Source organism: Arachis stenosperma, chromosome 2, assembly GCF_014773155.1.
Source record: "Arachis stenosperma cultivar V10309 chromosome 2, arast.V10309.gnm1.PFL2, whole genome shotgun sequence".
Lineage (NCBI taxonomy): Eukaryota > Viridiplantae > Streptophyta > Magnoliopsida > Fabales > Fabaceae > Arachis > Arachis stenosperma.
In genome coordinates this window covers 118,138,493-118,161,389 of record NC_080378.1, presented here as the reverse complement: position 1 = coordinate 118,161,389, position 22,897 = coordinate 118,138,493, and the positions used below count along the sequence as shown (strand labels likewise).

The 22,897-nt window shown below is 35.9% G+C and overlaps 2 protein-coding genes and 1 pseudogene across 9 annotated transcripts; all 3 read left to right on the top strand.

Moving 5' to 3' along the window:
* The first annotated feature begins 1,166 nt into the window (after positions 1-1,166).
* LOC130961418 (putative disease resistance protein At3g14460) lies at positions 1,167-7,707 on the top strand. Of its 4 annotated transcripts, none has more exons than XR_009079535.1 (4): positions 1,167-4,879; positions 5,084-5,139; positions 5,344-5,411; positions 6,672-7,702. XR_009079535.1 is itself a non-coding variant. In XM_057887301.1 (3 exons), the coding sequence occupies exons 1-2, from the start codon at positions 1,306-1,308 to the stop codon at positions 5,119-5,121; spliced, it is 3,612 nt and encodes a 1,203-aa protein (XP_057743284.1). In that variant the 5' UTR covers positions 1,167-1,305; the 3' UTR covers positions 5,122-5,139; positions 5,344-7,707. The 4 variants fall into 4 exon arrangements, 2 of the variants coding, with proteins under 2 accessions (XP_057743284.1, XP_057743283.1); XR_009079534.1 differs by having other exon boundaries at positions 5,339-5,411; positions 6,672-7,700; XM_057887301.1 differs by having other exon boundaries at positions 5,344-7,707.
* A 3,249-nt stretch (positions 7,708-10,956) lies between these two features.
* Positions 10,957-16,062, top strand: LOC130961450 (putative disease resistance RPP13-like protein 1; annotated as a pseudogene).
* A 1,097-nt stretch (positions 16,063-17,159) lies between these two features.
* Positions 17,160-22,098, top strand: LOC130961840 (putative disease resistance RPP13-like protein 1). Of its 5 annotated transcripts, none has more exons than XM_057887862.1 (4): positions 17,160-19,328; positions 19,560-20,680; positions 20,902-20,971; positions 21,415-22,098. In XM_057887862.1, exon 1 carries the CDS (start codon positions 17,649-17,651, stop codon positions 19,293-19,295), a length of 1,647 nt encoding a protein of 548 aa, XP_057743845.1. In that variant the 5' UTR covers positions 17,160-17,648; the 3' UTR covers positions 19,296-19,328; positions 19,560-20,680; positions 20,902-20,971; positions 21,415-22,098. The 5 variants fall into 5 exon arrangements, with proteins under 5 accessions (XP_057743845.1, XP_057743843.1, XP_057743844.1 ...); XM_057887864.1 differs by having other exon boundaries at positions 17,847-17,961; XM_057887860.1 differs by having other exon boundaries at positions 17,161-20,680; positions 21,068-22,098.
* Positions 22,099-22,897: the final 799 nt, after the last annotated feature.

Sequence of the window (22,897 nt, the reverse complement as noted above, 5' to 3'; positions counted from 1 at the left end):
TCATGCCAGTTCAGCTTTTCAAATCCAATGACAAGCAATGAACAAAAAATACTTTAAAAATGACCGTTGTTAAATTCAGGGACAAAATGAAATCGAAACTCAATTGCAAATTTCCGAACCACTTTGAGATTTAACTCTTTATTTAGTTATTAATTTACCTTCAAACAACAAAAAATAAAAGGTTGCTGTTTGATAGAAATCATGGAGGGAAAAATTACAAAAGCATATATACTTGTAGATTCACTCCAATGATAAGTCATCTATTCTATAATAAACCAAGCCCATATAAATAGTTTAATTTTAAAAATTAGTAGTTACATATATTTATTTATGTATCCCTACCTAATAATAATTTAATTTATTGGGATAAATGATGATTTGATGATATAGTACAAACAAAATTTATAGCTCGATAATTGCATGAGAAAAATAAATCCATTGTTTCGTGCCAAAAAATATGTGGTAGCATGCATGAAATCTAAAATCTAAAATCCATTGTTTCTATTTTGTAACAGTTTTCTGTTTTCTTTTCTTTTTTTTTTTTCTGTTTTGTAACAGTTTTCTGTTTACTTTTTCCTTCTTAGCTTCTCTTTTATTTGCTATAAATAGCAACCCTTGATAGTATGTAACAGATTGATTCCATATTGAATTGCTGTTTTGTAACAGTTTTCTGTTTACTTTTTCCTTCTTAGCTTCTGTTAAGACTTAAGAGTTATTTCCTATAAATAGCAACCCTTGATAGTATGCAACAGATAGATTCCATATTGAATGCAATTCAGTATTACCCATCATATGATTTTGCATAACAACTCCGCTAGAGAGATAATGGGAAATCTAAACAATGTGAACAATGAACTGCAGATTTAGCCCAATACATGTAAAAAATAAAAAATATTCCACAAATTACCTAAATAAAAAAATCTATTTAGTTATTCCAAAAGAAATAATAATTCCAAATCCTAATTTACCAAAGCATTTCACTCCAATATCCTCTTCTTTTCCAACTGGCTGTCACCCCCACCTTCATCCCACTTCACTGTCGCTGCTTGAGAAAAAAAATATCATTCACTTTATGACTGTAACGATATCACCACCACACAAAACACAATAAATAATTAAAATATGTAACACTAAGCAATTATATATCATAATAAGGACACTGCAAATTGCCAACACTTACCTGTGCTTGAGAAAACCAGAGATTTTGAGTGCATTGCAATCTACCCACAACCACTTCCTGAGTCACCTTTCTTTCTTTCTTTTCTTTGTTGTGATCTCATCATCTCCTGAACTTGAGCCTCAATCATGGCTGCAAAACATCAGGGTAGAGCTTATCTCTCTTCCTATGTTGATGCTGTTTTGAACAAGCTGTCTTCACTTGATGTCAACTCAACCCCAGAAGCAAAAAAGTTAGCTGACCAGAAGTTGTTTCAAAGATTGAAAGCGAGTCTCCGTGCCACTCGACCTGTGCTTGATGATGCTGAGCAGAAGCAGATCCGAGACCAAGAAGTCAACAAGTGGCTTGTTGATCTCCAAGATGCTCTTTATATGGCTGATGACTTGCTCGATGAACTCTCCACTAAAGCTGTCACTGCCACTCCCACTCAGAGGGATCCAGGTAACTCTTCTTCCTGGTCTCACTCTGTTGATTCAATTTTGGAAGATGGTGATGACGATGAGATGGGGGTAGTAACTAGGATGCAAGACATAGTTGACAAACTAGAGTCTATTGTTGAAGAGAAAGATGATCTTGATCTGAAACAAGGGGTTGCCAAAGATCTGGAGGACATGTCATGGAGAATTCAATCATCTCTGCTTGAAAGTCCTGATATATATGGCAGGAACGATGACAAGGAGGCCATCATAAAATTGTTATTAGATGAAACTTGTGATGATAAATTGTCTGTGATCTCTATAGAAGGTATAGGTGGAATTGGAAAGACTACTTTGGCTCAGTGGGTTTACAACGATGCCAGATTGAAGGACAAGTTTACCATTAATGCATGGGTGTGTGTTGCAATAAAATTTGATCCTGTTAATGTTACCAAGGCTATAATTGAAGACATAGCTTCTTCTCCTTGTAATATGGTTAACTTGAATTCAATTCAAACAGAATTGAAGGAAAAGTTAACGGGAAAGACATTCTTAGTAGTTTTAGATGATGTTTGGGATAATCAGCAAAATTTGTGGGACAATTTTCTAAAACCTTTTTTGAGTGGAAATAAAGGAAGTAAAATTCTTTTAACTACTCGTAATAAAAACGTTGATTCTATAGTGTCAACTTCAAATCTACATTATAAACTAGATACATTGTCTAACGAAGATTGCTGGTCTTTGTTTTTGAAACATTCAACTATTTCTACTAGTTCTAGACAATATGTAATCTTAGAACAAATTGGTAAAAAAATTGTTGAAAAATGCAAGGGATTACCTTTGGCTGTGAAGACACTTGGGGGTTTATTGCGCAGTAAGGATAAAGTAGAGGATTGGGAGAATATACTGAGAAGTGAAATTTGGGAGCTTCCGGAAGATGAGAGTAAGATTGTTGCTGCATTAAGAGTTAGTTATCACTATCTTCCTTCAAATTTAAAGCGGTGTTTTGTTTATTGCTCGTTATATCCCCAAGATTATCAATTTGACAAAGATGAATTAATCTTGCTGTGGATGGCTGAAGGTCTCTTACAACCAATGGAAAAAAACACATTAGAAAATATTGGTTGTGCTTATTTCGATGAATTTGTTGCACGATCATTTTTTCAACTTTCTAGTGCTGATGCTGGATTATTTGTAATGCACGATCTCATGCATGATCTAGCAACATCAGCAACATCCTTTGCTGCAAAATTCTTTTTCAGAGTCGACAAATTTAGCAATCCACACATGGCAGACAGCAAAACCCGTCATTTGTCATATAATCGGGGTCGAATCTCAAAATTTCCAGAGGCCTATAATGGAGCAATCTATATGAGAACATTTCTACCTATTGATGTTCAATCAAATGATATTGAAAGTGATTTTTGGCTACAACAATTAAAGTGTTTAAGAGTTTTGTCATTTCGTGGCTTTAAAATCCTGTCATTGCCTGATTCAATAGGTGAGTTGATCCATTTGCGTTATTTGGATCTCTCTGAAACACCTATTGTCACATTGCCTGAATCGTTGTGTAGATTATACCATCTCCAAACATTGAAGTTGAGGGATTGTGAGAAGCTAGAGATGCTTCCTAGCCGCATGCAAGATCTTGTGAACCTACGCCATCTTGATATCAGGGGAGCTTATCGTTTAGAAGAGATGCCAAAAGGAATGAGTAAGTTAAAGCATCTGAACTTCTTAAGTGGTTATATTGTAGGGGAGCAAGTGGAGAATGGGATAAGAGAACTGGGAGCACTTGACGATCTTCATGGCTCACTTTGCATTTCCAAATTAGAGAATTTGAAAGACAGCGGTGAAGCCTTGGAGGCAAAGATGGGTAACAAGAAGCACATCAACATTTTAGAATTGAAATGGATTTCAGATGATGATGATGTTTTTCAAAAAGAGAGAAACATACTTGTGGAGTTACAACCTCACCGAAACTTGAAAGAGTTATCAATTGATGGTTATAGGGGTGAAATATTCCCCGATTGGTTAGGCTTTTCTTGCTACTCCAATATCACTGAGTTGAGTCTGATTCGTTGTAAGAATTGCGGTCAGCTTCCTTCACTGGGACAGTTACCGTCTCTGCAGCATCTCAGGATTTTTGAACTGGATGGTTTAGAGAGAATTGGTGATGAGTTTTACAACAACGCTGGATCATCTCATCATGGGACACCCTTCAGATCTCTTGAAACTCTGGAATTTTGTGATATGCCTCGCTGGCGGGAGTGGCATATTCCTAATGGGTTTGATGGATTTCTGAAACTTAAAAGCCTTTCAATACAAGACTGTCCGGTGTTAAGTGGAGATCTGCCTGCTGACCTACCGGCTCTGGAGAAACTTACCATTAGGAATTGCGAAGAGCTTGCATGTTCACTGCCGCGAGCTCCCAAGCTTCACCAATTAATTGTAATGGGTTCTGGGCTGTTCTGGTATGGGTATGTGGCACCGCATGATGTAGTAATTAAAAATACTCAGCTGGCGAAGTCCATATTGGAGTGGCTGCCCCACTTCCAATCGCCGTGTCTCGAACGTTTGAAAATCCACAAGTGTTCGTCAGCCATATCAATTTCAGGAGACTCTTTGCCGGATTCATTACAATTTCTGAAAATCTCGGGTTGTTCAAACTTAACAATCTCAGAGCCACTGCAACACAAGTCCCTAACGGAGATAATTGTATCGGGGTGTGATTCACTGACGATGTTTCCATTGGGGGCCCTTCCAAATCTCAAGACACTCTATATCTCAAGTTGCCGCCGTTTAGTATCCGTGCCGGCGCTAGGCTGTGCTGCACCCCACCTAGATATACTGGAAATACATGAATGCCCAGAAATGGATTGTTTTGGAGAGGAGTGCCTCCCGCCGAGCTTGACAACTCTTCGGATCAGAAGATGCCAGAAACTAGAGAGGTGGATAACTTGGAGGGGTTTGCAGAGTGAAGGCCTTACACGTCTTTTGCTTCATCGATGGAATGAAGTTAAGTGGTTCCCAAGAGAGGGTTGCCTTCCTGCTTCCCTCCAGTATCTACATTTGTCGTCTTTTTCAAATCTGGAGACGCTAGACTGCAGGGGCCTTCACCAACTCACCTCCCTCAAACAATTAAAAATTGAAAACTGTCCAAAGCTGGAGAATATCACACAACAAAACCTGCCTGCCTCCATATCAAAACTCCGCATCAAAGGAGAATGTCCATTGGGGAGCAAGCTGGAAGAGATGAACGACCCACGGATTCAATGCGAAACAGGTAATTGTTTTTGCTCTCATCTTCCCTAAACTCACTGCACGCTCTCAGTTACAATGCTAATAAATTATGTGTGCCAATTTTTCCAATGTTGTTAAAGATAATAAATTAGATGCTTAGCGTAGAAGGGAAAAAAAAAAAAAAAAGTAAACTTTTTCATGATCACGTCTTTTCTGCTTACAATAGTATATGCATGCTTGATTGCAGACTCAGATTATGATTCAGACTCGAGTCATGATTGCTAGAAGAGATGAACGACCCAGGTAATTGTTTTTGCTCTGATCTTCCTTAAACTCACTGCATGCTCTCCAATTACAATGCTAATTGTTCCCACCAAACATTCTCATTCCCTTGTTAATATGCCAAACCAATTTTTCCCCTTAATTTTTAGTATATCTTTTCACTCTTAGATCTTAGCCATAATTTGTACTGGTTACTCACTATTTGTATGGTTGATTGTAGACTAGGAGGATGAGTTTCGTGCATTCTGATTTTCCACCATTTCTTCACGGACTCTTAATATGTTACGTAGCAGGTGCGTTCGTACTTTATGAAATACATTATTCTCTTTGATTTGCAAACTCATACCAATTTCGAATTACCAAAACAGAACATACTTTAGTTATGCCATTCAATTTCACTTTTCTATTTCTGTCAGATTTGACTTCATAGAATTTTGCTTTTCATTTTAAAACTTTTGGGCTCTGTTTGTCTTATAGAATTCTGTTATGTGTTGCTTGTCAGAATTTTTCATCTTTAATCCATATTTGATTAAACCAAGGTTCTTGAAGAGAGAAAAACCCACAAATTCAATCCAAAAGTGATGACAAATGTAATTAGGAAGCAAACGGCTTACTTTACTTATATCATCTTCTCTGTTTCTTACATTTGTGTCATTTTGGGTACTTCCTAGACAAGTTTTAGATTTCGAAGATGCTCCAGTTTTTAATTCAATTTGACAAGTTTTTTTTTTCTTTTTTTAAAATTTTCCCCACATACTCTTGCATTGGGTCTTCCTCATTTGACCTCATCAAATTCTATTATGTGTTGCTAATCTCACTTTTATTATCATCTTCAATCGAAATTGATCTGCCCAACATTCTTGCAGTTAATTCAATTTGCAGTTTTTTGTTTTTTCTAGTTATGACTAAGAAAATATATTTTTTCGAGTTATTTTTTTTCAAAGATCTTTTAGAAAAAGAAAAATAATTTTATGTTTGGATATCTCATTCAAATTATTCATTCAAGTTTCATGGTCAACCATCACTAGTTCATTCCGTCCAAACTCAGTTTTACCAGGGAATACGGTGAGTTTTACTTGGGAACTTAGGAACAAGATTATAAGAGTTGATCGTAACTCAAATTTAGTTAGGGTTTTAATTTCTTCTTTACACTTTCTGTTTGAGTCTGTTTTGAATCTCTTTCTCTATTGACTAGTTTCCTCACATATATAAGATTGATATGAAATGGAATTGATGATCCAACATTTTCAACGGGTAATTTGTTTTATTCTCTCTAGAAGTTATTGCATGTTGTCCAAATGTTTACTTTATGTACCAAGATTTTCTTTTGCATAAGAAAATTCATGTAGATTTTTTTAATTTTATTTTCTTCAAGTGTTTAATGCCTGAGCATGTGACTGAATTGTGATGATTAATTCAGACACTCAAACTTTGTTGATAAATGTGGTGTTTTTTGTTTCCTTAGTGAAATCGGCATTATACTTATTGTATGAATTATTTGTTGATGTTGTAATAATCTTGGATTTCATCGAGCTAACCTGATATTACATCAGAGTAACTTGAATTTCTCCGTTCAACCATGGGCTTGATCTATAGCTGAACTCACAAATGGAACATCAAAGTGGATTATCCTAGTAGACATGCTGTGCCTTCTCATTCTGCTGTTTTAATGGAAGCCGAAGAGAGAACTTCTGTGGTTTCACTTTTGCTGCGTGCAAGGGCGTAAAAGTCAATCAATTTTACATTGTATAAATGTGTGCTGGTGTTTACCATAATCTCTCCAATTTGAATTAATCAATCAAGGGTGACAAGGGGCATCACATTGACTGAAATAGCAGCAACAGTCTAATGCCTGAGAATGTTGAAGATGTTCACCACTGAAAAGTGGTCAATGGCACATAATCCAGTCTTACAGAATATATCTAAACATTTTAATTTTTAAATTCGATTTTCTTTTTGCGAGGGATAAAATAATTAAGAATAAATTGCTTGTGTCTCACATGAAACCAATGTCAAATCTGTTTCTGAAAATGGTGAGTTTTTACCAAGGAATACCCTGAGTTTGAGGTGGGGATGTTAGGACTTTAGAGTTCCTTTGTAACTTTCTATTCTGTATTTTTAGTCAGGGTGTTAGTGTCTTTTTTACACTTTCTGTTTGAGTCCTGTTTGAAACTCTTTCTACATATGTATCTTGTGCATAACGAATGAGGCCATTCAGTTTCATATCATCTACTGTCTCACAAAGTCTTTAAGCAATTTTTTTTCTACACATTTTGGTTTACATTTTTATTTTGCAGCTCCTTCAACAATGCCTAGTGTCAATAGGGGCATCGAGATATCGAAGTGAGAGATAATATAGTTTCTGTTTGCTTAGTTTGGTTATGCAATTTTTATTTACTCACTATTTGTGATGTAAATTTGTGTTCTCTACTTTATTTGTAGAAATGTGAGCCTATATGAACAAACATTATTATATATTTCTATCATATGTGGCAACTGAAGTTTCATGTTTACAATAGTTACATTTTACTGCAGTAAGTTAGTTTCCTCTCTGCACTTGGCAGATCCTCTAAATCAAGTTTGAGGGTGATGAATTTGGAAAACTCTAATTTCATTTGATGATGAACAAACATTATTAATTTAATTAAATTACAAATTTGTCAATTTGATTTTTAGTTCATATGTATTAATTAATAATTTTGTTGTGCAGGTTATATGTATTCTGGTAAAAAGGCCAAATTGTATTAAGAAAAATGTTTTCAGCCTTGTGCATTATTGATATATTTATTGGCTGAATTATGATCATGTTATTTGGGTCGAAAAGAAAAGAAAAATGATGCAAACCCAAATGTGAATCTTACATTCAGCATTGGTTCAAAAATGTTTAATGTGGCTGAATTTATATTATTCTTGTTATTGGACTAGATTGAATTATTGTTATTAGTCCAAATTAATTTTGCTTGACACTAGCTTGATTGGTCCGAAATGAAGAAAAGAGAAAAAGCAATTGCCTCTTGCTTCCGACGGATCTCTCTCTTCAAATTTAATTCAATTATCATTAATCACATGGGAACAATGAGAGAAATTGGCAATTGATTTGACTGCTGCCTTAATGGTACATGCTACTCAGCAAAGGGAAGAAACAAATTCAATTAATTTCATTCTCTTTCCTAATTCAAAGCTTTTCAAATTTTTCTTTTTTCTCTCTCATCTCTTCTTCGTTCAGTCACTTCACAGAGAAAGCATGGAAGTTTTTGCAAGCTATCAGAATAATGAAGAATAAACTAGAAGCAAGCTAAAGACCATTGTAATGATGACAAGAAAAGGAAAACAAAAAGTATGATGTGGTTAAGATCTTCACCAAAAAGGGGTAAGATTTGGTGAAGTAAGCTCATGCTCTCCATACCAAAAATGGAAGAAGATGATCTCGGTCAGAGGAAGAAGATCTCAAAGGCATGGCTCGTCTCTGCTTTATGTTCACTTATCACAGGAGGTAGCTAAGGAGGCTACGTGAAGAATGAAGCAAAAGTGGAGCAGGAAGAGCTGTCATGCATCAAGAGTGCATCAAGGGCTAGGGATTCTTCTTGAAGTGCAAGTCAAGATGGATGGCTCGGATTGGTGAAGCTTGGTATAAAGGGAAGACACATAGGTAATTGCATGTTGGGTTTTACATTCGGTTATCTCTCTTCTCTCTCTCTGGCCGAACCGGTTTGCATGAAGAAGAAGAAGTTTAGCTTTGTTCACCAGTTTCAACCATGGAGGCTTCTCTTTCTATAAATAAGAGAGAACAGTCAGGGCTTGAAGTAAGGAAAAGAGTGAAAGCACAGTGTTTCTATAGCTACATAAGTTAACAGAAGTTCTTCTCCTTCAATATTTTCTGTTTTGTAATTTTCTGTTTAATTTTGTCTGTCTTGAGTCTCATGGAAAAAGACAAACAGTAAGATTTGTAAGAAAAAGTCATGAGCGAAAAAAGGCAGAGTATACAAAGTTAAAAGAAAAAGCCATAGATGTCCTAGAGATCCTTTGTACATCTGTGTTGTGTTTCATGATTCTATGGAAATCCTGTTACAAGTTGGGTTAGCACTTAGCAGTTGAAAGCTTGACAGTAACCAAGTCAAGTTCAGGATTGGGGTTTAGATTCTGGACTTGTCCCAGATAGGAAGGGTAGTTCCTAGGAAGAATTGGTGTATGTAACATGATGAGTATAGTGAAATTTCATCATTGTTGTGATGGAGACTGGATGTAGGCTGCATCGCACTTGGCAGCTGAACCAAGATACTTCGTGGTGTGATTTTCTATCTCTCTTCTACTCCATTTTTGTTTCTGCTGCATAGGAAATAAAACTGAAAAATATCTTTTGTTTGGCTACGAGATAAAAAGAAAAAGTCTCATGGCTAAGTACGAAACAAAAAGTAAAAAATCTCTAGAAGTTATTTCAAGGTCAGCAAGTTTTATTAAGTGAAAAAGGGGACTAAGATTCAACCCCCCTTCTCTTAGCCACTGATAAACCATCAGAAGGCACCCAGATTTTTTTCAGGGAACCTTTTTAAACTAACTACAAATGCAAAATTTGTTTTGTAAGTTAAGAATTGTACCCTCTAGGCATATATTACTACTTAGTCTTGTATGATGTGTAATCCATGTACTAGCTATTATACTTCATAGTGAAAGGAGACCAATTGAAATAGAAGCGTTGGTGAATTAATCAAAACAATCTCAGACATTTTACCCTATCATATATAAAGTATTATTCTTTATGTAGCACAAAAACCAATCTAGAGAACTACCTACGTTTCTACACTTTTTTTTTTCTTTTTCTCCCTATAATTTCCTCCATTATTTTATCCGTATTTGCACAACCACCAATAAAGTATAGTGGTATTATTCGTCGTTATTATTATAAGATCAATCAAAACATCTTCAACACACACTAATCAAATTAATTGTCACAAACTGCTACCATTTCTCACTAACTTGGTCCTTGTAAAAATAATAATCTAATATCCTAAAGCATCCACTCAGAAGGATCAAGGTAGGTTCCCATCTCATTATATCAGCAAGTTCATGAAGGGGAAATTTGACTATAAAGCATGAATTTGTGTTGCGAACAAAATTTGATGTTCTTAATGTTAAAGATTGTATTAGTAGCAATAACTTGTAGTTCTTTAGACATGAATAAGGTGAACAGAGATGCAATTTACATTATTTTTCTTTTTTGTTTCATGAATTACCAATTTGCCATGAAAAGATAAACGTTGAACCATTCAACATTGCTGAACATAATCATAGTAAAAGTTCAGATTAATACTCAAAGTCTGAATATGAATTTAGAAAGATATTAATGACATATTAGTCATTCATATAATATGTTCAATTATGTATTATGTAAGCAGTTCGAGCCGTTTATTATCTAATCTCCTTTGAGTGCATTTCTTATTTAAATTGAAAGAGGCAGCCACGTAATAATGGTAGGTGTGAAAGTGGCATCATGTGGAAGAAAAAATCAAAAGCGTTCTACTAGATTATCACTATGTGTATTATCATTATCACAAGGGACAAAAACAAAAGCCAAGTTATTAGTAGTTGCTTTGTTTTTGGAAGGATTTTAAATTTTTGTATGTGGAGACAAGGTCTCACAAATAATTGAAATCAACGAAAACTACATGTTTAATTATTTATTAAATTATTATTTTATCTGCAAATGGTTTTAATTATCATGAAAGACCGTTCAAAGAAGTGTTAAAAAAAATTCCACATGCACGTCTTTGATTAACAAAATTTCCACACACTTCTCTTAATTATATTATTTATTCACAAGTTGTTTTAATTTAGATTGAAATACCACAAACACACTAACAAAGTGTTAAACAAATGAAAGGACAACACCAACAATCATTGCTTTGTTTTGGAAGAATTCTAAATGAAAGGACACTTCCCATAGCTTCTGTTTGAGAAAATCCAGAGACTAAATTACACTGCAAAGTGCGAACCCTTTCCATATCCATCGCCTTTCTTTCTTTCTCATCTTCTGCTGCAGTTGAGATTCAATCATGGCTACAAAACTTGATGGTGGAGCTTATCTCACTTCCTTTGTTGAAGCCGTTTTAGACAAGTTGTCTTCAATACTTGAAGATGACTCTGTCCTTGAAGGAAACTACTCTGCCCAGGAGTTGCTTGGAAGGTTGGAGAAAAGTCTGTATGATGTTGGACCTGTTCTTGATGATGCTGAGCTGAAGCAGTTCACTGACAAGAGAGTCAAGAAGTGGCTTGTTGATCTCCAAGATGCTCTCTATATGGCCGATGACTTGCTCGATGAGCTCTCCACTCAGGCCGCTATCGCTGCCACTCAAACGGATCCAGGTAACTCTTCTTCCCAGTCTCGTGTTGTTGATTCATATATTGAAGACAGTGGTGATATGGAAAAAATAGTTGGTACACTAGAGTCTGTTGTAGCAAAGAAAAATTATCATCGTCTGAAAGAATGCGCCAAGGTGGACATGTCGTCATGGAGAACTCCATCTACATCTCTCGTTGTAAGTTCTGACATATTTGGTCGGGACAAAGATAAGGAGGAAATAATCAAATTGCTGTTAGATGATACTCGTCATGCTGAATCACCTGTGACTGTGATCCTCATTGTGGGTATGGGTGGAATAGGAAAAACTACTCTGGCTCAACTGGTTTACAGTGATGTCAAAGTGGTGGAAAAATTTGACACAAGATTATGGGTGTGTGTAGCTGAAAATTCCGATCCTGTTCATGTTACAAGGACAATAATAGCGGCACTAGATTCCCGTCCTTGTAGCACGGACAATTTTGATTTTCTTCAATCTGATTTGAAGAAAAAGTTGTCAGGAAAGATATTTAGTTGTTTTGGATGATGTCTGGCATGATCAACGAGACACATGGGAGGATTTCTTGAAACCTTTTCGGGATGGAAATACTGTAAGTAAAATTCTCTTAACAACCCGTAGTGAAAAGGTTGCTTCTGTGTTCGCAGCTCCTAATCGACATTATCAACTAAGTTTATTGTCAGATGAATATTGTTGGTCAGTGTTTTTGAAGCATTCATGTATTTTTACTAATTCTGAACAATATGCAACTCTAGAACCAATTGGTAGAAAAATTGTTGCAAAGTGTAAGGGATTACCTTTGGCTGTGAAGACACTTGGAGGCTTACTGCGCAATAAGTATAATGTAAGGGATTGGGAGAATATACTTGAAAGTGAAATTTGGGAACTCCCGGAAGATGAAAGTAAGATTGTTCCTGCATTAAGAGTTAGCTATCACTACCTCCCTTCACATTTAAAGCGGTGCTTTGTTTATTGCTCATTGTATCCTGAAGATTTTCAATTTGACAAACATGAATTAATCTTGTTGTGGATGGCTGAAGGTCTCTTACAACCAATGGAAAAAAACACATTAGAAAATATTGGTTGTGCATATTTTGATGAATTAGTTGCAAGATCATTTTTTCAACTTTCTAGTGCTGGTGCTGGGTTATTTGTAATGCACGATCTCATGCATGATCTAGCAACGTTTTTTGCTGGAAAATTCCTTTCCAGAGTCAACAAATTTGGCAATCCACACATGGCAGACAGCAAAACCCGTCATTTATCATATAATCGGGGTCGAATCTCAAAATTTCCAGAGGCTTATAATGGAGCAATTTATATGAGAACATTTCTACCTGTTGATGTTCAATCAAATGATATTGAATGTGATTTTTGGCTAAAACAATTAAAGTGTTTAAGAGTTTTGTCATTTCGTGGCTTTAAAATCCTGTCATTGCCTGATTCAATAGGTGAGTTGATCCATTTGCGTTATTTGGATCTCTCCAAAACACCTATTGTGACATTGCCTGAATCATTGTGTAGATTATACAATCTCCAAACTTTGAAGTTGAGGGATTGTTATGACCTTGAGATGCTTCCCAGCCGCATGCAAGATCTCGTGAACCTATGCCATCTTGATATTAGGGGAGCTGATAGTTTAAAAGAGATGCCAAAAGGAATGAGTAAGTTAAAGCATCTGAGCTTCTTAAGTGGTTATATTGTCGGGGAACAAGTGGAGAATGGGATAAGAGGATTGGGAGCACTTGACAATCTTCATGGCTCACTTTGCATTTCCAACTTAGAAAATGTGAACCACAGCAGTGAAGCTTTGGAGGCAAAGATGGGTAACAAGAAGCACATCATCATTTTAGAGTTGAGATGGCTTCTAGAAGATGATGATGACAATGATGAGGATGATTGTGGTGATGGTGGTGGTGATACTGTTGATGTTGAAAAAGAGAGAGATATACTTGAGAAGTTACAACCTCACCGAAACTTGAAGGAGTTAGCAATTTATAGTTACAGGGGTAAAACATTCCCCGATTGGTTAGGCCTTCCTTGCTACTCCAATATGACTAAATTGAGTATGCATTTTTGTAAGAATTGCCGTCAGCTTCCTTCACTGGGACAGTTACCCTCTCTGCAGCATCTGGTGATAGGTGGACTTTATGGGTTGGAGAGAATTGGTGGTGAGTTTTACAACAACGCTGAATCATCTCATCAGGGCACACCCTTCAGATCTCTGGAGACTCTGGTATTCGGTTTAATGCCTCGCTGGCGAGAGTGGCGTATTCCTGATGACTTTGATGGATTTCCGAAACTTAAAACCCTTTCAATAGAAGAGTGTCCGGTGTTAAGAGGAGATCTGCCAGCTCACCTTCCGGCTCTCGAGGAATTGGAGATATGGGAATGCCCAGAAATGGATTGTTTTGGAGAGAAGTGCCTCCCGCCGAGCTTGACAACTCTTCGGATCAGTAAATGTGAGAAAGTAGAGAGGTGGATAACATCCAATGGTTTGCAGAGTGAAGGCCTTACCCATCTTATCCTTGAAAAATGGAAAGAAGTTAAGTGGTTCCCAAGAGAGGGTTGCCTTCCTGCTTCCCTCCGGTCTCTAGAATTGTCGTACTTTTCAAATCTGGAGACGCTAGACTGCAACGGCCTTCACCATCTCACCTCGCTCCAACAATTAACAATTTCAGACTGTCCAAAGCTGGAGAACATCACACAACAAAACCTGCCTGCCTCCATATCAAATCTCCTCATCAAGGGAAAATGTCCGTTGACGAGGAAGCTGGAAGAGATGAACGACGACCCACGTATTCAATGCCAAACAGGTAACTGTTTTTGCTCTCATCTTCCCTAAACTCACTGCACACCCTCCAATTAGAATGCTAATTCTTCGCAACATACTTCCTCATTCCCTTGTTAATATGTCAAACCAATTTTTTCCCTTAATTTTTAATTTCTCTTTTCATTCTTAGCCATTTATCTGTGCCTTAGCTATGATTTCACTTAAAATTTGTACGGTTGATTGCAGAATGGTACGACTACGATTATCCTGATTTCTGATTTTCCACCATTTCTGCAACATGCAAGGATTCTGTCTGTGAGTATGTTATGGAGGAGGTGCGTTTGTACTTTATGAAATACATTATTCTCTTTGATTTGCAAACTTATACCAATTTTCCAATTACGAAAACAGAACATAGTTTAGCTATGCTATTGAATTTCAGTCTTCTATTTCTGTCAGATTTGAGTTCATAGAATTTTGCTTTTTATTTTTTAATTTTTGGACTTTGTTTATCTCATAGAATTCTCTTATGTGTTGTTTATCTGATTTTTTGGACTTTGTTTAAACCAAGGTTCTTGAAGTGAGAAAGACCCACAAATTCAATCCAAAGCCATGACAAATGCAATTAGGAAGCAAACGGCTTACTTACTTATGTCATCAAATTTCAATTCTTTATTTATATTTTTGTGTCATTTTGGGTACTTCCAAGACAAGTAATAGATTCTGAAGGTGCTCCAATTTTTAATTCAATTTGACAAGTTTTTATTTGTTTTCTCCCCGCAGACTCTTGCATTGGGTCTTCCTCATTTGACCTCATCAAATTCTATTATGTGTTACTATATGGTTTGTAAGTGCTAAATGAAATGTTGGCTTTCATTTATAATAGGGAAGAATCAAGAGTCAATATTAATACATGACCAATGCAAGTTGAGAATTGGGGTGCACTGATATCAAAGGTAACATACGGAAATTATAATTGTTTCTTTGCGTTGATGTTACTTAAGAATGCCTCCTACTTGTTCATTGTTTCCATCTAATTATACTTGTCTGTGTTTGAAATGCAGAGTCTAAAATTGTAAGAAATTCGTAGATATGGCAATGCAAGCATTCAATCAAAACCTGTGCTTGTTTTAAAACGCCTCCAGATGTATGTTGACTTCATCTATTTTAAATGGATAACTGCAACAGAATTTCTCATCTCTAGTTTAGAAGTCATAACATGCAAAACTTCCGTTCCCATGCTGTAGTACAAAAATTAAATTGATTGAATATATGTATATAAGCAAATGTTCTAGTTCCATTGCTTGATGCTTTCATCTTTCATAAAACAAATGTGCTACTTGCTAATCTGGCAGCATTGTGCAGCACTATGCTTCCTCTTATAATACAAATCCATTTTTGTTCTATACAGGTTTCTCATTATCCAGACCCGGAAATTCAATATACATTTCTTCTCTGGAATTGCCCTTCATTCAAGCTTCGTGATCAAACACCTCAGGTTCCCAAGTTTGTTTTATTCTCTGACTGGCTTGGCTGCATTTCACTGAAAGCCTCTTCCATACAGCACGGCCAAGTTTTCGTTTGTTGAAGGAGGTTTGCTGCCTAACTTGATGGAGCTTTGTATTAGAGAATGTGAAAAACTAATTAACCCCCTACTCTGTATTATATAGTAAGTCAGGGTGTTAGTTTCTGTTTTAAACTTCCTGTTTGAGTCTGTTTTGGAATTCTTTCTTTATAGGCTAGTTCCGTCCCTTATACAAGGTTCCCCCTTTGTATCTTGTGTGTAATCAATGAATGAGGTTATTCAGTTTCATATCATTTCTCTCACAAAGTCTTGAAACTCTTCCTTTCTACACATATTTTGTTCTACCTAAGTTAATAATTTTAGGCATTTATCATCCTCTTAGTCTTTTTTGCTGCAATTCATATGCTAATTCTTAGAATTCATAGTGACAGGAGGCCAATTGAAACAGAAGCTTCCAAACCACTACCCAAACTTTCTAAGGTTGAATTCAGAATGTTAAGACAGAAAATAAATAAATAAAGGATAAGAAAAAGTTGGTTGTCATTGCACATTTTATATATTTTTATATGCTGGTACACATTTTTTATTTTAGTAAATTTAATTTTTTTTTTAAATTTCAGAAAAACTGTTGTGTTTCAAGTGTAAGTAAGTAAATCTCATATCAGTAAACTTGGATTAAATAAAATACATATTTAAAAGATTAATAAACCCATTACACCAGAGTTTTTCCTTCCTAATCATATGAAGTAATCCTCAGCTGTATTGTAACAACTGTTTCACATTTAATTTACAATTAACAGTGAAAAAATTGTATCACTCGATCAAACCTGTCAGTAATGTGTTTGGTCTAATTTGTATTTCGTAGTCCAATGACTACTGTTTCATCTAACCACGCTCAAGTAAAATAAAATAACATATACTGAACTCAATTCCTTTCACATTAACTAAATTTTTAAAAAACATATTCAAACCTATAATTGTCTGCCCTAATTCTTAATCAGTTTATAAACTTATTAATTAAAATTTAACCAAACTATATGAGGCCGTCCACTAACACCCTAAACAACCCTAATCAATAACTAACTGAATCCTAATTATGTTTCTTTCTAATCTAACCTAACCTAACTAATTATTCCATTAATTACCTTGTAATTCACAACTTAAATTAACAACTTATACGAATTAACATGTTATAAACAATAAAGAGCATCTATAAAAACTAAAAGGAGGAACAAAGTGATTTTAGAAGAGAGATTTGGAAGGAGAAGTACAAATGAAAATGATTCCACCAGGTTTATATAGTTTGCCGAAGGTGCGACGATCTTGCCTTAATGTAAAAATAAAAAAAAAATCGTATTTCAAAAATTAAAGCTCAAATATCTTGTTTTGCGAATTATTATTTTTTTTATTTTATATTAGAAAAAAATTCCGCCTCCCTCTCTTTCGCGCGTTCTCTTCTATCTGCTCGGGCTTCCTCAGCGACGGCGACAGTCCTCCACGCGCAGCCACGACGACGACAGCGAAGGCGGCGTGGCCCTCACCGGCGTCATCCTCCTTCTCCCCCTCTTCCTTTCTTCTCCCTCTCCGTTTTCCCTCTCTCTTTTTCTTTCTTTCATTCTCAGCGGTGTGTGTTAGTAGAGGGTTAGGGTTTGGTTTGGAAAAAAGAGGAGTAAGAATATTGTAGGGAGTTTACAGATATCACCACCACACACTGCAATTATATTTCATAGTAAGGACACTGCAAACTGCGTACACTTACCTGTGCTTGAGAAAACCAGAGATTTGAGTGCATTGCAATCTACCTACAAGCACTTCCCGAGTCACTTTTCTTTCTTTCTTTTCTTGTGATCTCATCATCTCCTGAACTTGAGCCTCAATCATGGCTGCAAAACTTGAGGGCAGAGCTTATCTGTTTTGCTTTGTTGATGCTGTTTTGAACAAGCTGTCTTCACTCGATGTCAACTCAACCCCAACAGCAAAGAAGTTAGCTGACCAGAAGTTGCTTCAAAGGCTGAGGAACAGTCTCCGTGCCACTCGACTTGTACTTGATGATGCAGAGCAGAAGCAGATCAGAGACCAAGAAGTCAATAAATGGCTTGTGGATCTCCAGGATGCTCTCTATCTGGCTGATGACTTGATGGATGAACTCTCCACTAAAGCTGCCGCTGCCACTCCAACTCAAAGGGATCCAGGTAACTCATCTTACCATTATCACTATGCTGTTGATTCTGTGGTGGAATATAGTGATGGTGATGAGATAAGGATAGTAGAGAGCATGCAAGACATAGTCGATAAATTAGAGGCTAGTGTTGAAGAGAAAGATTATCTTGGTCTAAAACAAGGGGTTGCCAAAGATATGGAAGACATGTCATGGAGAATTCAATCGTCTCTGGTTGAATGTTCCGATATCTATGGCAGGAATGATGATAAGGAGGCCATCTTAAAATTGTTGTTAGACAACACTTGCGATGATAAGTTGTCTGTGATCTCTATAGAAGGTATAGGTGGAATTGGAAAGACTACTTTGGCCCAGTTGGTTTACAACGATGCCAGAGTGAAGGAGAAGTTTGCCATTAAAGCATGGGTGTGTGTTGCAACAAAATTTGACCTTGTTAATATTACCAAGGCTATAATGGAAGACATAACCTCTTCTCCTTGTAATATAGTTAACTTGAATTCAATTCAAACAGAACTGAAGGAAAAGTTAACAGAAAAGACATTCTTAGTAGTTTTAGATGATGTTTGGGATAATCAACAAAATTTGTGGGACAATTTTCTAAAACCTTTTTTGAGTGGGAATAAAGGAAGTAAAATTCTTTTAACTACTCGTAATAAAAATGTTGATTCTGTAATGTCAACTACGAATCTACATTACAAATTAGATATATTGTCTCCCAATGATTGTTGGTCAATATTTTTGAAACATTCGTTCCTTTCTACTAATTCTAGACAATATGTAATCCTAGAACAAATTGGTAAAAAAATTGTTAAAAAGTGTAAGGGATTACCTTTGGCTGTGAAGACACTTGGGGGTTTATTGCGCAATAAGGATAATGAAGAAGATTGGGAGAATATACTGGAAAGTGAAATTTGGAAGCTTTCAGAAGATGAGAGTAAGATTGTTCCTGCATTAAGAGTTAGTTATCACTATCTTCCTTCACATTTAAAGCGGTGCTTTGTTTATTGCTCATTATATCCTGAGGATTATCAATTTGACAAAGAGAAATTAATCTTGTTGTGGATGGCTGAGGATTTCGTACAACCAATAGAAAATTACACATTAGAAAATATTAGTCGTGCATATTTTGATGAATTGGTTGCAAGGTCATTTTTTCAGCCTTCTAGTAAAAATGTTAGCTTATTTGTGATGCATGATCTCATGCATGATTTAGCAACATATTTTGCTGGAAAGTTCTATTTCAGTGTCAGAAGATTTGGAGACCCAGAAAAAATTTGCAGCAAAACGCGTCATTTGTCATATATGGTAAATCATCATGATGGAATCTTAAGACTTGGAGAGGCTTAAAAGGGAGCAATACATATGAGAACATTTCTAGATGTACGTTTGCTTTATTGGGAAAGATCAATTAATTTAGAAAGTGATTCTTGGCGCTTACAATTATTAGAATTGAGGTGTTTAAGAGCGTTGTCATTTAAATGTTTTTCTATTGAGTCATTGCCGGATTCAATAGATAAACTGATCCATTTGCGTTATTTGGATCTCTCTCACACACCTATTTTGACATTGCCTGAGTCATTGTGTTAATTATACAATCTCCAAACATTGAAGTTGAGTTATTGTGAGAAGCTGGAGGTGCTTCCTTGCCGTATGCAAAATCTAGTGAACCTGCGCCATCTTGATATCACAGGAACTTATTCTTTAAAAGAGATGCCAAAAGGAATGAGCAAGTTAAAGCATCTGAACTTCTTAAGTGATTATATTGTGGGAAAGCATGAGGAGAACGGGATAAGAGACTTGGGAGCACTTGACAATCTTCATGGCTTACTTCGCATCGCCAAATTAGAGAATGTGAACAACAGCCGTGAAGCTTTGGAGGCGAAGATGGATAACAAGAAGCACATCAACATTTTAGAATTGATATGGCCTACAGAAGGCGATATTGTTGATGTTGAAACTGCAAGAGATATACTTGAGGAGTTACAACCTCACCGAAACTTGAAAGAGTTAACAAGTATTGGTTATGGGGGTGAAATATTCCCCGATTGGTTAGGCTTTTCTTGCTACTCCAATATAACCAAATTGAGAATGAATGGTTGTAAGAATTGCCGTCAGGTTCCTTCACTGGGACAGTTACCCTTTCTGCAGCATCTGGAGATACTAAGATTTGACGGGTTGGAGAGAATTGGTAGTGAGTTTTACAACAACGATGAATCATCTCATCAGGGGACACCCTTCAGATCTCTTCAACGTCTGACATTTTTTGGAATGCCTCGCTGGCGAGAGTGGCATATTCCTGATGACTTTGATGGATTTCCCAAACTTAGAAGGCTTTCAATAGAACGATGTCCGGTGCTAAGTGGAGACCTGCCAGCTCACCTTCCGGCTCTGGAGATCCTGTGTATAGGGGAATGCCCAGAAATGGACTGTTTGGATTGTTTTGGAGAGGAATGCCTCCCGCGGAGCTTGACAACTCTTTGGATCAATAATTGCCAGAAACTAGAGAGGTGGATAACATCGAAGGGCCTTTTCAAATCTGGAGACGCTAGACTGCAAGGGACTTCACCAACTCACCTCCCTCCAAAAATTAACGATTGAAAAGTGTCCAAAGCTGGAGAATATCACACACGAATACCTGCCTGCCTCCATATCAAAACTCATCATCCTGGGACAATGTCCTTTGAGGACCAAGCTGGAAGAGATGAACGACCCACGGATTCAATTTGAGATGGGTAATTGTTTTTGCCCTTATCTTCTCCTAACTCACTGCACGCCCTCCAATTACAATGCTAATTCTTCGCACCATACTTTCTCATTCCCTTGTTAATATGCCAAACTAATTTTTTCCCTCAATTTTTAATTTATCTTCCTCCTTTGACCTCATCAAATTCTATTATGTGTTACTATATGGTTTCTAAGTGCTACATGAAATGTTGGTTTTCATTTATAATAGGAAAGAATCAAGAGTCAATATTAATACATGACTGAGCCAAGTTGAGAATTGGGGTGCACTGATATCAAAGGTAACATAAGGAAATATTGTGTCGATGTTACTTAATAATGCCTCCTACTTGTTCATTTTTTCCATCTAATTATACTTGTCTCTGTTTGAAATGCAGAGTCTAAAATTGCAAGAAAATTCATAGATATGGCAATGCAAGCATTCAATGAAAACCAGTGCTTGTTTTAAAAGGCCTCCGGATATATGTTGACTTCATCTATTTTATATGGATAATTGCAATAGAATTTCTCATCTCTAGTTTAGAAGTCATAACATGCAAAACTTCAGTTCCCATGCTGTAGTGCAAAAGTTAAATTGATTGAATATATGTATATAAGCAAATGTTCTAGCTCCATTGCTTGATGCTTTCATCTTTTATAGAACAATGTTCTACTTGATAATCTGGCAGCATTGTGCAGCACTATGCTTCCTCTTATAATACAAATCCATTTTTGTTCTATACAGGTTTCTCATTACTCAGACCCGGAAATTCAATATACATTTCTTTTCTGGAATTGCTAAATCTATGACTGGGACCGCCCTTCATTCAAGCTTCATGATCAAACACCTCAGGTTCCCAAGTTTGTTTTTTTCTCTGACCGGCTTGGCTGCATTCCACTGAAAGCCTCTTCCATAGAGCACGGCCTACAAAGTTTTCTTTTGTTGAAGGAGGTTTGCTGCCTAACTTGATGGAGCTTTGTATTAGAGAATGTGAGAAACTAATTAACCCCCTATTCTGCATTATATAGTAAGTCAGGGTGTTAGTTTCTGTTTTAAGCTTCCTGTTTGAGTCTGTTTTGGAATTCTTTCTTTATAGGCTAGTTCTGTCCCTTATACAAGGTTCCCCCTTTGTATCTTGTGTGTAATCAATGAATGAGGTTATTCAGTTTCATATCATTTCTCTCACAAAGTCTTGAAACTTTTTCTTTCTACACATATTTTGTTCTACCCTAAGTTAATAATTTTAGGCATTTATCATCCTCTTAGTGTTTTTTGCTGCAATTCATATGCTAATTCTTAGAATTCATAGTGACAGGAGGCCAATTGAAACAGAAGCATCCAAACCACTACCCAAACTTTCTAAGGTTGAATTCAGAATGTTAAGACAAAAAATAAATAAATAAAGGATAAGAAAAAGTTGGTTGTCAAATGCACATTTTATTTTTATATGCTGGTATACATTTTTTTATTTTAGTAAATTTAAAATTTAGTTTTTTAAATTTCAGAAAAACTGTTGTGTTTCAAGTGCAAGTAAATCTCATATCAGTGAACTTGGATTAAATAAAGTATATGTTTAAATGATTAATAAACCCATTGCACCAGAGTTTTCCCTCCCTAATCATATGAAGTAATCCTCAGCTGTATTGTAACAACTGTTTCACATCTAATTTACAACTAACATAGTTATATTTCGAATGTTTGCTGCTCTATCTAAATGAAGTTCACAACAACATTGTCTTACCTATTCTCAACATGGTTTTTGAAAGACTCATATTTCTTTTGCTGTTCTTTTCTATCTCACATTTGCCAGTTCTTCTTTCTTGCTTAGAATAAAAACATAGATGATAATAATAATACTAACAAAAAAGTAAATAGTCAAATACAATGTTACTTTTTCATTTTCATATATTTATTGTTAAAATGATGATCTTATTGGTCAATATATTGTGGCTATCATAAGCTAATATATATTTCGTTCTTGCTGATGATTCTATTAAATCTTTCAATTACTTGTCTCACACATATCAGCTACTATTTTAGCTTAATTATTGCTAATAAGCAAGTGAAATGTTGGTAATTTTCTATATTTCATTCCTTTTATTGAAATTGCATCTTTAGGGTCTTGCTAACAACTTGTATCTTGATTTTGATAATCTAAGTCATATTTAACCTCAATGTTCAATACAGTATTCTTAATGTAAATTTTGCGATTTCATCTGATTTTTCG